General features: G+C 39.6%; 1 protein-coding gene across 1 annotated transcript in view; it reads left to right on the top strand.

The window, feature by feature from the left end:
• LOC126419025 (protein sex-lethal-like) overlaps positions 1-14062 on the top strand; it is a 113668-nt gene extending 99606 nt beyond the window's left edge. The window contains exon 6 of the mRNA XM_050086083.1: positions 13893-14062. Coding sequence (XP_049942040.1) covers positions 13893-14047 — 155 coding nt within the window. The 3' untranslated portion in view covers positions 14048-14062. The remainder of the gene's footprint in view (positions 1-13892) is intronic.
• Positions 14063-15478: the final 1416 nt, after the last annotated feature.

Raw genomic sequence — 15478 nt, 5'->3', positions numbered from 1 at the left:
ACCTCCGCCCATTTTCCTAACCTCTCGTTGTCTGCTTTATCACTCCACATAGCCTTCATCCTATCCTGATGTCCTTATTACTATGTGTTTCCTGACATGTTTTGTTTTTGTAAAACTTTCTGTTCATTACTCCCTCACCATATGCAGTTCTCGACCATGTGGATTTACACGTGAGCAATTCTAGTTCCAGTGCACTGCATCTCCTTCCAGCCTTTGTGCCATATCACCCTTGAGACATCTACTGCCCGTGTTCTACCTTTGCCTACAGGCAATTAGTCATACATTAGTTAAAATTATTGTACGTGTTAAAAATCCGTGATAACACTTTTGGAGAAAGTTGTCTGGAACTGTTGGACATGTAACTTCTCACTGAGAAGAAAAAAGGCTGTACCGCTGAGATTAGGCTGACAAATTATTATGTTACAATATTAGGGAAGGGAAGTTGCTGCTCACCATATAGTGGAGATGCTGAGTCGTGATTTGGCCATTAAGGCCTCTGTCAACAGTAGACACACACACACACACACACACACACACACACACACACACACACACACACAACTCGCACACACGTCTGCAGTCTCAGGCAACTGAACCACACTGCAAGCAACAGCACCAGTGCATGGTGGGAGTGGCAACTGGGTGTGGGGGTAAGGAGGAGGCTGGGGTGGGGAGGGGGAGGGATAGTATGGTGGGGGTGGCAGGCAGTGAAGTGAAGTGCTGCAGTTTAGACGGAGGGCAGGAGAGAAAAGGGGGGGGGGGGAGGCAAGTAGCAGAAAGAAAGAGAAATAAAAAGAAATTAAAAGACTGGGCGTGGCGATGAAATGACAACTGTGTAGTGCTGGAATGAGAATTGGGAGGGGGCTGGATGGATGAGGCCAAGAGGGTTACAGAATGTAGGATATATTGCAGGGAAAGTTCCCACCTGCGCAATTCAGAAAAGCTGGTGTTGGTAGGAAGGATCCATATGACACAGGCTGTAAAGCAGTCATTGAAATGAGGGATATCATGTTTGGCAGCGTGTTCAGCAACTGGGTGGTCCACTTGTTTCTTGGCCACAGTTTGTCAGTGGCCATTCATGTGCACAGCCAGCTTGTTGCTTGTCATACGTACATAGAATGCAGCACATTGATTGCAGCATACCTTGTAAATCACACGACTGGTTTCACAGGTAGCTCTGCCTTTGATGGGATAGATGATTTTAGTGACCGGACTGTAGTAGGTGGTGACAGGAGGATTTATGGGGCAGGTATTGCATCTAGGTCTATTGCAGTGGTGTGAGCCATGAGGTAAGGGATTGGGAGCAAGGGTTGTGTAAGGATGGACGAGTAAATTGTGTAGGTTTGGTGGACAGTGGAATAGCACTGTAGGAGGGGTGCGAAGGATAGTGGGCAGGACATTTCTCATTTCAGGGCATGACGAGAGGTAATCGAAACCCTGGCGGAGAGTGTAATTCAGTTGCTCTAGTCCTGGATGGTACTGAGTTACGAGGGGAATGCTCTTCTGTGGGCAGTGTGTGAGACTTCGGGAGGTGGTGGGAGACTGGAAAGATAAGGCATGGCAGATTTGTTTTTGTACAAGGTTGAGAGGATAATTAAGGTCAGTGAAGGCTTCAGTGAGACCCTCGGTATATTCTGAGAGGGACTGCTTGTCACTGCAGATGTGATGACTACAGGTGACGAGGCTGTAAAGAAGGGACTACTTGGTATGGAATGGGTGGCAGCTGTCGAAGTGGAGGTATACCAAGAAGTCCCTTCTGTACCTCTCCATGTAATCACATGACAGTGTTTGTCCCATTAACAGTGTAACATGTTAGTGTCCAAAGATATGTCTGGAGGAATACAGGGAGTGAGATCAAATCCATTTTACTCTCTGAGGAATCATGATTTAGTTCCAGACTTGAGATGTCATCCAAAATAGTTCTTTAATATCTTGGATGTAAGCTACATTCTCTTCTGCTGTGAACTGGTGTCATTGTTGTTTCTTCCCATTTCAGGATCAGTGCTTACTTCCCAAACACAAATTGTATTGAAAGTGTGTGAGATTCAGTTGTAAGATGTGTTGTACCACAACTTTTTCAGAGGTGAAGTTCGTTGATCTTGAAGGATGGATAAGTGTCACACACTCGTTAATAAACTCAATGAATGTATTGCACACAGTTGCAAAGCATTGTTGCAAGTGACCATGTTGGAGCTTAATAAACTACAACCTAGTCCACTAACATGGAAATTGTCCTCTTTATGTCTTAAGTCATTTCACTACATCGACCATTTTTAGTGGATCCTGTGAAGAATAGTTTTTGGGATGAGGAAAGAAGTCAAGGCTGTATATTTTATTTAAGTGCCATTTAATGAAATGAACAATTGAAGTATTATAATGCTAACATTGATTACATTATCATATTGTACCATGGCAAGAACAGTGTCAAAAACTCAAAAATGCAATACATGAGAATACGGCTACGAGAGCAGGAATAAATGCCTGTATTACTGTTTTATAGGACACAGTGTAATTTACTGCAAAAAATACCTACTTAAAATTAAAACAAAGCTTTTATTATTGCAATATAAGTGATACAGAATTCTTTAAGTCAGTTTTTCATAGATATTGCCGTTTTGAATTGTGTCAATGTTGTTGTAGGGGCGCTATATTACCCAACATGGGAATTTGAGTTTCGGTGAAGAAACCTTCAGTGGAGTTGGTGTTTGTCTGCGAAAAGTTCTTTAATATAGTCTTAAACACGACTATGTTACCAACGACATTTAATGTTTTGTTAGATTGTTGAAAACGTGTATTTATCTATCTGATACCTTTATGCACCAATGAAGCCTTTATTAAGGTTGTGTTTGACCTTAGAAACATATTTGTGCTTTCCCTATCTATTGGGAAAACAGAAATTTTGCTGCTGATAAAGGACATTAATGAATATGCATATTATGAAACAGTTATTGATATACCAAGTTTTCTCTGCTGGATGTTCTAGAAGCAACATTTTATGTAATGTGTGCAACATGCTTGTTTGTTCTGAGAATATTTTTCCTGTAAGGTGAGCTTTAAAAAAGTTAAATGAAAATATGCAGAATAAACCCATTTCTCCAATTGTTAAATCACCTGTAGTAGTAATCGTGCATACTGAAAATGAAAATGTAGGTGAACTGAGGTGCTTCATTAAATCTAGATCATGGATTTTCCAATTAAGATTGTGATCAGTGCCTAGTCCCAAAAGCTTAACACTATCTACCTCTGGTATTTTATTGTAATAGTAGACTAGTTTTATACCTTGCGGAGTTTCATGAGAATTTCTGAATTGTGTGTACTGAGTCTTATCAAAATTTTATGATTGGCTTGAATGATCTGAAATATTTCATTGGCTATCTTCTCAGGAAGAATAATGTTATTACTTTCACTCCTGTGCTTGTATCATCTGCAAACAGAAGAAGACCCAAAATAGAACACCAGTTCACATAACTTGGCATAGAATCCTGGTAATCCAAATCTGATTATTTCAAATCCGAGTGTCTGGTGCACGTGACATATCACACCTCCCCTGTCTATGACAGTTTTGTTATTTTATGTAACGTTTTCATCTTTATTTTTCTCATCAAGTGCTCTTTATCATTGATTAGCTGCAGTTTTATTTCTGCCACCATCTCATTTTCATTTGTCTTGAAATAAATCAAAAGAGTAAGAGGTATATGCTGTTTGTCCTATGCTGGAAGTTGCGAAGCTGAGCAGACTCGAAGAGAAATGTGCGCTGACATTTTTGTGACAGATTTGCTGAAATAAATGATGAGTCTCAAAATACATTGGTGTGGACTACATTATTCTGTGGCGTCTTTATTCATTTTATACTTATGTTCAGGAAGGACAAAGAAACAGTCCATATCTAACAAGGTGAGGAAAAGGTATCTTCCGCCTGTCTGTGTCTCCATAGGAAAAGTTATGACAGATGCAACATAACAGTCCGCAGCTCGTGGTCGTGCGGTAGTGTTCTCGCTTCCCACGCCCGGGTTCCCGGGTTCGATTCCTGGCGGGGTCAGGGATTTTCTCTGCCTCGTGATGACTGAGTGTTGTGTGCTGTCCTTAGGTTAGTTAGGTTTAAGTAGTTCTAAGTTCTAGGGGACTGATGACCATAGATGTTGAGTCCCATAGTACTCAGAGCCATTTGAACCATTTTGCAACATAACAAATGTGAAACAGATGCTCACTACTTTCTGTCGTGCAGTTGAAATAAAAACCGCGAACTTCCTATGTTTACCGTATTTACTCGAATCTAAGCCGCACTTTTTTACCGGTTTTTGTAATCCAAAAAACCGCCTGCGGCTTAGAATCGAGTGCAAAGCAAGCGGAAGTTCTGAAAAATGTTGGTAGGTGCCGCCACAACTAAGTTCTGCCGTCGAATATATGTAGCGCTACACAGGCATGCTTTGTAGGCACAAAGATAAATACTGGCGCCAAAACCTCTTGAGTCAGTAAATAAATTTAAAAAAGGTGGAAGACGAGCTTTTTTTTCTCCGCCCCGAGTTTCAACCACTGCATTTTCATACATTATCCAACGAAGTAAATACAAATTCCGTATTGTTCATCTTCGAATGTAGCAGAATTTCAATGTACTACGAAAATCCAACTGGCAAGACTGTTTGGGATGAAACTTCCTGGCAGATTCAAACTGTGTGCCCGACCGAGACTCGAACTCGGGACCTTTGCCTTTCGCGGGCAAGTGCTCTACCATCTGAGCTACCGAAGCACGACTCACGCCCGGTCTCACAGCCTTACTTCTGCCAGTATCTCGTCTCCTACCTTCCAAACTGGAAACATCCCCCAGGCTGTGGCTAAGCCATGTCTCCGCAGTATCCTGTCTTTCAGGAGTGCTAGTTCTGCAAGGTTCGCAGGAGAGCTTCTGTAAAGTTTGGGAGGTAGGAGATGAGATACTGGCAGAAGTAAGGCTGTGAGACCGGGCGTGAGTCGTGCTTCGGTAGCTCAGATGGTAGAGCACTTGCCCGCGAAAGGCAAAGGTCCCAAGTTCGAGTCTCGGTCACGCACACAGTTTTAATCTGCCAGGAAGTTTCATATCAGCGCACACTCCGCTGCAGAGTGAATATTTCATTCTGTTTGGGATGTTTGTCAATATGGCCAACTCTATGTTCTGAATTTTTTCCTACCTGTGAGAAGAGATGTTTTCTAATAGGAACCTGATGAAATGTGAATCACTTGCGGTATTCTCTTCACCATAAGAATGATACAAATATAAACATTATGCCATGTATTCTTTCTTGTTTGCTGCTATCTCATTTAAATCCTGTCTGCCTAATAAACTGCGAAACTAGAGTGAGACAACAGCAAACACGGAAGAATATACATATCGTGTCATGTTTATATTCGTATTATTCTTATGCCTAATAGTGATACAGTCAGAAATGAAGCGCGGCAACTGACTAGATTTTTAAATCTAAGATGACTCTAATTTCTGTGCAGAATTTGATGTTCTAAAGAAGCCGCCGCAAAGATTTTCAAACGGAGAAAAATTTTCGCTTAACTCTCGTTCAGAACATGTTCTATCATACGCAGTCTATTATTTTGTTCTTGTTGATAATTATCAAAGAAAGCAGCAGTGTAAGTAACAACAAATAGCAGTCTCTTGCCATTGTTTTGCTAATGAGACTATTCCTCGCTTCTTTTTTTTTATTGTAAGCGGCGGTAGCGCGCACAAAAGCAAGCCATGCCGCGAGCGGTGACAGGCCGTAAACACGCACTACCAGAATGCGACAAGCAATGCATGACACAGTACAGTAATGCATTTTCAGCTTAGAGTGACGTAAACACCTATAACAAAGAAAACGGCACTTATCAGATCAAAGCAAAATAAGCAATTGATTCAAACCAGACGAAGCACGTGAAAAAGGAAGGGTACCCGTATAAATACGGACGGAGCGCCTGACGCATAGCAATGGCTACCTGGTAAAGCTTAACTGCTAAGCTTACGACTCGAACCAAACTAATGTAGCTATATCGTCATTCATTCGATTCGACCTAAATTGTCTCTCTTATTACAATGGACCAACTTTGTTTCGATTTGGAGGTGCGGCCTAAAACTTTTCTCTCCCCTTGAATTTCGAGTCGCAAATTTCACATGCGGCTTAAATTCGGGAAAATTTTTTTCCCTTTATTTTGAGTCTCATTTTTCAGGTGCGGCTTAGATTCGAGTGCGGCTTAGATTCGAGTAAATATGGTACTATTCCGTAATTTTTTTAACTATTTCATGAGGACATAAAGGTTCACACAACCAAAAGATATTTCTAATTTATTGATTGTGATATTTCACCTATCAGGGTAAATACAGCCTATACAGTTGGCAGTCCTTTTTGAAGCTGTTTACTACTGAAAATGTTTTTCTGTACTGAATGTTTCTGGATGCTGTTGTACATGATCTTGAAAGTTTTTGAAAATTTGGCAGTAATGAGATTGGTTGATAATTCTTTCCATTGTTTTAGCTCACGTTTTAGTAAGTATCATTGCATCTACATATTAAAGCCCATATGGGGAAACAGCACTAGAAAAAGATTCATTACGTAAGTAATATAATATATTACATAGATCAGTCAAGCAACTTCTAATTGTTTAATGCTGATTTCATTATGATCATTTGAACATTTATTTTTGAGAGAGTTGGTGATACTCAAAACTTTTTTGTGTGTAAATGATGTTCTTGAATTTTATCAAATTTGTTTTGGAACACTTTTCTTAGAAACAGTAAGCTATTTACTGAGAAAATATTGAAATCTAATGATAAAAGTACGTTTTAAGAGCAATACATTATTTAGGCTGAAAGAAATTTCCTCTTTTTCTTTCTCTCCAGTTCTTATGTTGTTGGTAGAGGAGCTTATATGTTCCTGGAAGTATGTATATGTTAGAGCTCTGATTATTTTGCTTAGAATTTAAAATACATGGGATCGCAGGATTTATCGACATATTCTAATGCTAAAATATTCTCGGGTGATCAGCCCAGTAGTGGCGTCATCTTGTCACAATGTTTCAGTTTCATACCCCTCATCTTCAGGCGGAGTGTCAGGATGTCATGTTCTGCATATCTATATAGCGGCTGGACCACTGGCCTCTTCCGTGGATGAGCCAGTCATGTGCCTTTGTAAGCAGCATTCATGGTGACTGGGGAGGAACTGTGCATGGTGCTGGTGCCGGTCATTTTGTCCATGTGTCTGTTCATTCTGTCTATGGACGACAACACCTGTTGTAGGTCAGTAATTGCAGAATCCCATGCTGTACTGAGTTGAAACCCGCTATCCCAGTTTATTAGTTGTTGTGCAGATGTATTTCTACCACCTCTGTTACAATCAAGTCCCAGAACCCTTCAAAATCGAAGGTGTGTTCCTTGTTGATGCTATGCTGTGCCATTGTGGACTTGGCTGTCTGCCGTAGTTGAATGTTTCCGATGTGTTCCGAATGGTGCTGTGAGATGCATTTTTGTGCCTGTCCAATGTACTGCATCCCACATTTGCACTCTATATTCTAAACACCTGTTGTTTGTAGTGCTAGTTGGTCTTTGATCAAACCAGACATGGTCTTAATTTTCCATGTTGCATGGAAAACAGTATTTTAATATTTTTCCATTATTCTCACTTTCTCGGCTGTCGGTGGCCTTGCACACGGCAGGAATGCCACACATTTGGCTTCTTCTTCTTCTGGTTTGTCCTCACTACTCTTATCTTACTTTAATGTATGACTTATTTGTGTGTTATCATAATTGTTTTTGCAGAAATTGTTCTGCAGTTGTCACAACTCTTTTTGGTATGCTCTTCTTGTCCCAGATGAATCTGTCTCTACATATTAAATTGGTTAGTACTGAGTTGCATTTTTGCTGGGTGGTAGCAACTCTAAGCATTTAGTTAAAGGTCCATGTGTGTCTTCTTCCTGTGAAGATTGTGGCCCAATGTGCCATCCAGTTTTCTCTTAATCAAAATGTCCAAGAACGGTAGGCTTCCATTCTCTTGTCTCCATCTTGAATACCATTGATATGATGTAGGAACTCCTGTAGCTTTCTCTCTGCTACGTGGGCACACCACAAATGTATCATCTATGCATGTGCAAAATGCCTCCTGTTTTAGGCAGGCAGTATTCAGTGCTACATCTCTGATGTGCTCCAACATACACGGAGCTAAGGGGAAGGCTGGGGGAGGGGTGGGGGGAAATCCCTGTCAATTTGCATGTAGAATTTCCCATGCCATTTGGTTAATATATCACAATATCTAAAAAGTTTGCTGTGCCCTCTTCGAAGTATTCCTCAAGTAGAGCTAAGGAATCTTCCAGTGGCACCTAGGTGAAAAGTGATGTGACATCAAAACTGACTAGTTTTGCCTACTTGTTCAGGATTCATAGTGTCGTCATGTATGAAGATAATCAATAAGCTCCCATGTAAAATACAGCAAGAAAACTGGAATCTCTGACAGTTTAAAAGAAAGTTAAAAATACGTTTCTTAGCCACTCTTTTACAAAGTATTGTATCATCGTAGTGAAATAGCAACATGAAGAGTCCCTTGAAAGGTAGTAGTGGAAATGGGCTTCTGTATTTACAGATCTAGGTAACTATTTTCTTTGAAAAATACCGGTGCAATCGAACAAATATTACGCTACTCTTTTTTCAAAGTAACAACTTTCTATTTAATTTGGTACATCAAATTTAGCTGGTGTATGTGTAAACAGTATTAAGCAGTATAGTGATAATATATTGTCAACACAGTGTGCAGATTAATAAGTTACTGCGATCTGCTTCTCCTTCTTGGGAGTATACCAAGACTAATTCTACATCTCTGAGGGTTCTTTTTGATGGGATTTATGGATCATGCTGAGCAAGTAAATAAATGAATGAAAGTCGTATTTGGAAGGAGTGGTATCCAGGCTCCTTTTCAGCCATTTCAGTTAAGTTTTTGTGGTTCCTCTAAATTTTAGATTAATACTGGTTCCTTTAATGAGGTCAAAGCAGCTGGTTCCTTTAATGAGGTCAAAGCAGCTGTTCCTTTTCGTCATTGTCAAGTCTGAGCTTATGCTCAGTCTTCAAAGCCCTCGAGTGGTCCTGAATCTAATTTTATTTATTCCTTTTGAGTATGGTGTGATGTCGTTGTTGCAAAATGCTGGTGGATGCTACCACTAGATTGCTTCATGTCAAGGATGAGCTGCCACTTAATTACACTGATGGGTCAAAATATTGAGCACCTGCTTAATTGTGTTTTGTTCCACCATTCAAATGCAGTAAAGCAGTGATTCTGCATGGCATGGATTTGACAAATCCTCTGTAAGTTTCTGGAGGTATGTGGCACCAGACATTTATACACAGGTCATGCAATTCCCACGAATTATGAGCTGATGGTTTGAGAGCTCCGGAGATGATGGCTGATATCATCCTAGATTGTGTTCCATTAGGTTCATATCTGGTATATTTAGTGGCCAAGACAGCAGTGAGAGCAAGCTCCTCAAACCACTGTAGCATGATTTCAGCCTTATGACATGGATAGTTATTCTCCTGGAAGACACCATTGCCATGTGGGAAGACATGAAGCGTGAAGGGGTGCAGGTGATCTGCACTAATGTTTGCATAGTCCACTATTGTCATGGTGCCTTACATTACTATCACAGATTCCCATGGGAGTCCATGTGAATCTCCTTCTCCCCCACAGCATAATACTACACCCCCCCCACCTGCATCCATGGGCACAATGCATTTTTTGAACAGTCATTTGCCTATATGACCATTGGTGTGATAAATCAAGGAATGTACTTATCTGACCAGGCAGCACACTTCTGTTGTTTGACCATCTCATCTAAATGATACTGTGCGCACAGCAAATGTAATTGGTGATGTCGTTGGATGACTTAGAAGGTTTGTCTGCTGCAGACACCTCTGGTAAACAGTGTGCTCTGAATGTTGTGCTCTGAAACACTTATGCCTGCATCATTATTGTACTCTGTTGTCACACCTGCCACAGGTCATTACTCATCCTGGTTTTCAAAGTAGGCAAACTCTGATTTCCACATTCAGTGCGATGAAATGTGGATGTGCAACATCTTGTCAAAAATTCAAATATTCATGGTCTCATTATGCTTCAACTTTTCATAGGTGCTCATGACTGTAGCACATGGGCAGCTTTACTTCTTGCAAGATTCTTGTGCCCAGGTGCCAGGCCTCTTGTGGTACATTTTGCTATAAAGCATAGCAACCGATCTCACTTTCCTTTTACTGGACCGATGAAAGATGTGTGTGTGAAAAAATGACTTTAATTAGAAGTAGAGTACAGAGCATCTACTGTGCCCGGGTTTGCTGGAATTTATGTGCAGATACGAGAAAGAAAAACATAGGCATAGTGTTGAAAGTGACAAGGGATGTGTAATTTGGACTGGCCATGAGGGGTCATTTGCACTTTATGGTTGTGCTTTGGGTGTGCTGTGGACTTCAAAGAAGAAAGGGACCTGATGAAAATGGTCAAGGACTAAAGAAAAGTGAATGTTTAAGTTCTTGTGAGTTGATAACTTATTGGAATGTAGAAGAATTATGGAAACAGTGTTTTGTGATTTCGTTGTGAGTTATTTAAATATAGGAGCTCTCTTATAGCCCTGGCCACTGCAATTGGAAACGAAGTCCACAGTTAAATACATGGCACCACATAGCAGGATCACAATATCAAAAGAGAACAAATTGTCGACCGGGAAATTTGGTAAAGAAGGTAACTGTTATTATATATGAACGAGTGAAAACTTGGCATCTCACAATATATCGATCACTTAAAGTCTGTCCAGAAAAAGAAAAACCACCTCAGGCCATAACAATCTGTATTTGTCAGTGTTGCTTACATCAGACAATTTCCCTGTTTGCTGCCCATATTGTCACTATAGTGATTCCCCATTAATTGCTGTTTGCTTCCATGTGTTTCTAACCATGTCACATGTCCACGATGCCATTATGTGGCATTTTATCTTGTTGTGAATAGTGGTCATAATGTTTTGGCTCATAAGTGTATGTGTTTGTAAAGCAGCAGAGGACTATGCAAATAAACCACCTCCTCCTCCACCACCACCACCACCACCACCACCTTCTTCTTCTTCTTCTTCTTCTGTAGCACTACAACCCATGATGAATCTTGGCTTCATCAATTTTCCTCCATGCTTCTTTGTTTTTGCAGTTGTTTTTCGTCCCCAGACTCTTATCCAAATTAACATTACACCTTATAGGTCACAGGGTTTGTACCATTCTTTGTAGCTCTTGTCAGCTGCCGTTGGATTTACATCTCACAGAGAGTCAGCTAATTCTGGATGCTGCCAATTACTGAAATGTTGGCCCTCAACTTATGCAATGCAAACACAACCCAAACATAGATAGTGGTTTATCTTCTATTTATAGATTGTTCTTAATTTTGGGGGGGCGGGGGTGGGGGTCATGATGGCTAAATACATTTCTAACAATGCCACGGCGAAGGTGCTTGTAGGTGTGTTGTCTGTAGTATAATGCTGGCTGAAGTAATGTTGTCATGATTTAGCGATAAATTTGTGTTGTTACCTGATTTGGATTGATGGATGTACCGTCACCCAGTGAATCGTGAAGTGTGTTGAATGCATTGAATAAGCCACTGTGGTACTCCCCCAGCAACACTGTCCTTTGTGAGACTTCATTAGGATAAAGTGTGTATGTCGAGTAATTTGGCTTGTCATGGTCAGTGTGCTGCATATCAATTGTGCCCCATCCTTGATCTTTGAATTCACTCTGTAGACTGCTTATTGAAACAGTGTAGCAACTGTTTAGCCAGACTAGTCCATCAGCTAACATTTTCCATTCCTCACTAACGAAGAATATGATCACATGTTTGCCAAGTGCCAAGACAGTGTTCTTAGTTAGAAAAAGTAGACTTTATGTCTAAATTCAAGTTTGCCAGTTCAGTTTCTTAAGCATCTCTGTGACACCCTGCTCCTCTCCCCACGAATCAAACAAATCTGTGACCATTCGTGCTGCCCTTCTCTGTGCGTATTCAGTATCCTCGTTTCCCCTTTTAGTCCTCTGTGGTATGGGTCCCACACATTTGAGCAATAATGTAGAACAGGTTGCACAAGTGATTTGTAAGCAGTCTCCTTTGTAGACATGTCAGACTTCCCCAGCACACTACCAATAAGTCAAAGTCTACCATGTACTTTACCCATGACTGAGCCTGTGTGAACATTCCATTTCATATTTCTATAAAGTGTTACACCCAGGTATTTCTATGAGTTGGCTGTTTCTAACACTGACTCATTGTTTTATGGTCATAGGATACTATGTTTTTTTTTTTTTTTTTTTGCGAAGTGTACAGTTTTACATTTATGAACATTTAAACCAAGTTGCCAATCTTTGCACCAGTCTGAAATCTTATCAAGATCTGACTGAATATTTGTGCTGCTTCTTTCAGACAGTACTTCATTATAGGTAACAGAATCGTCTGCAGGAGTCTGATGTTACTGTTAATATTGTCCACAAGGTCATTAATATACAACATGAATCGCAAGGTCCCCAGTACTCTTGCTTGAGGCACAGCCCAAGTTACTACTACATCTGATGATGACTCTCCATTCAAGATGACATGCTGTGTCCTCTGTACCAAAAAATCCTCAAACGAGTTACAAATTGCTCTTGATACCCCACACAATTGTACTTTTGACAATAAATGTAAATGTAGATGTGGTACTAAGTCAAATGCATTTCCTAAATCGAGAAATACTGAATCTATGTGATGGTCTTGATCCAAAGCTTTTAGTATGTCATGTGAGAAAAGAGAAAGCTGAGTTTTGTGTGATCGACATTTTCGGAATCCATGCCAGTTGGCATGGAGTAGATCATTCTGTTCGAGATGCAGCACCTCATTATGTTTGAGCTCATAATATGTTCTAAGATTCTACAACAAATTGATGTCAAGGATACTGGATGCCAGTTTTGTGGATCACTTCTACTACCCTTCTTGTGAACGGGTGTGACCAGTGCTTTCTTCCAACTACTGAGCATAGTTTTTTGGTTGAGGGATCCATGATAGATTATAGTTAGATATGATTATAGTTAGAAAAGAGGCTAATTCAGCTGCAAATTCAGTATAGAATCTGACAGGGATTCCATGGGGCTCTTTCACTTTGTTCAGTTTCAACAACTACAGCTGTTTCTCAATACCGATGATACCAACACTTATTTCACTTATCTTTTCCATGGTACGAGGATTAAATTGGGGCAAGTCTCTTGGGTTTTCCTTTCTGAAATAACATTTGAAAACAGGCTTAAGCATTTCAGCTTTTGCTTTGCTACCCCCCAGTTTCAGTTTCTGTCTCATTCACAAGTGACTGGACACTACGTTTGGTGCCGCTAACAGCCTTTACATACTACCAGAATTTCTTTGTGTTTTGTGAAAGATTATTTGACAATTCTTAGCTACTGTAGTCACTTCACGCATTGGCCTCTTGACAGCCAAATATATTTCATTCAGCATTTCTCTATCTAATGCGGGGTACGATTTGTTCGAATTCGTGAAAATTTACCGAATAGGTAATGTACTATAAAAACAAACGAGTAACAATAGAATAAGCAAATTCAATGTTGCCAGTATATGTAACTAAAGAAACACAATGCATTTTAAGCAAGGCGTGAAGATCACCTTGCAAGGCGTGTCACTATTGTTTAAGAAAGTGCAGACAATTTTTATTGCAAAAAATCTAAATTTTTCTCCCTGGTTGCATAACTTCCACTATGGAATCTCTTTAAATAAGTGTCTGCAGGATAATCTTTGACCACTCACTGCTACTATCTTTATAAATGTTAAAATGCAAAAATTATTACATTAAGTATGTGCGATAAGCCTGATGTAGAGCTTTTGTTTCAGGAAGCACTACAGTTGCATGTTGCCCTGAAAATACTTCAACGTCTGCAAGTTCTACAATCGATGTAAAGTCATTGAAAGATGAAACATCAACATCACCGAAGTCATTCATGTTATCAGATGATGTTACCAAGTCAGAAATACTCTGCTGTCTTTGAATGGTCGTGAACTATATCTCACTACATAGTTCTTCAGAATGTGCATCCATATTTCCACTGATGTTTTGTGATTTAAAAATAGCAAGAAGGATGCAGTTACACAGAGCGAAACTGGCATATAGTATAGCCCATGGTATTGTTGCCTATTTTACCAAATAATTGCTCACATTACTTAACTGTTGTGAGGATATAGTTGTAAGATTCGATGAAAGTTTAAACACTGTTGCACAGTAAGCACAGATGGACATCGGTGAAAGGTTATGGATTCCAGAATCATCTCAAATATCAGAATGATTCTTTGATTCTGTTTTTATGCAATGCACTTCTGCTGTTGATTTGTTGAAAGGCCTAAAATCTTCTGTTTCAATGCGTAATTTGAATAGAAATTTTATGATTATCCGTGGATGGCTCTAACGTAAACTTAAGTGCTCGAAGATTTAAATGCAGAGATTAAGGAATCTTTTAATGGGATGCATCTTCCTGATATAGGTAGTTGAGAGCTTAGTGTGGTACATAAAGCATTCAGGGTTGGTAAACAAAAACTAATTGTAAAATTATTGCCGTTCTAAGGGCGATTTATTTTTTTATTTAAGGTTCTCCTGCTAGAAGGGCAAAATATATAGGATATTCTAAATGTACAGTCTTCCCTAAAAATTTTGTTCTCTCAGGTGGACAGAGAATATTGATGTTGCTCAGAGAGCATTGGAAACTTTCCCTGATTTAAAAAAAAAAAAAAAAAAATCCTGAATCAATAAAAAACCAATCTGTGCCAACTTCACAGAGCTTCAAAACTATATCTGCTGCTCTCAACGATAAAATGCTTGGACCAAAACTTGCAACTTGCTTTTTTTGGTGCAACAGCATCATTAGTTGAGCCTTTTCTGTGAGAGTACCAGATGACTAATCCCAAGGCTCCATTCCTGTACAGTGACTTGCGATCCTTAGAGATTTCTCTGGTGTGGCATATAATCAGCCCTGATCTTTTAGAATCTACTCCTTCTGTTTGGAAAATAGATCTTATTGATGAAAACAATTTCGTTACAGCAATAAAGTTTGATTTTGACTTTAGTACAAAGGAAGTATTAAAGAAAGTGAATAGTCCATCAGAGAAGGATATTTTCATCTGAAACAAGAAATACAAACATTCATTTTAGAAATATTGGGCAAAATAAGACAACATTTACCTTTAAAGAATAAGCTTAGACAGGGGATTTCCTGTTTAGACTCATCAGTTGCTGTCAGTTTTTATTCAGCTGAAAAATGGTTATCTTATGTTTAGGAATTCTGGTTTCTAATGCTACACTCTCTGGCATTTAAAGCTGACCGTGTAAAACAAGAATATATGGATCTTCGTAGTCAACTGCAAGTAACGGATGTCCTTAGAAACTTCAACAGGTCTGAAACTCTTCTTGATAAATTTTGGATGAATTT

The sequence above is a fragment of the Schistocerca serialis genome, chromosome 9 (assembly GCF_023864345.2).
Source record: "Schistocerca serialis cubense isolate TAMUIC-IGC-003099 chromosome 9, iqSchSeri2.2, whole genome shotgun sequence".
Lineage (NCBI taxonomy): Eukaryota > Metazoa > Arthropoda > Insecta > Orthoptera > Acrididae > Schistocerca > Schistocerca serialis.
Note: the sequence above shows the minus strand (reverse complement) of the source record. Positions and strands in the feature narration are given on the sequence as shown.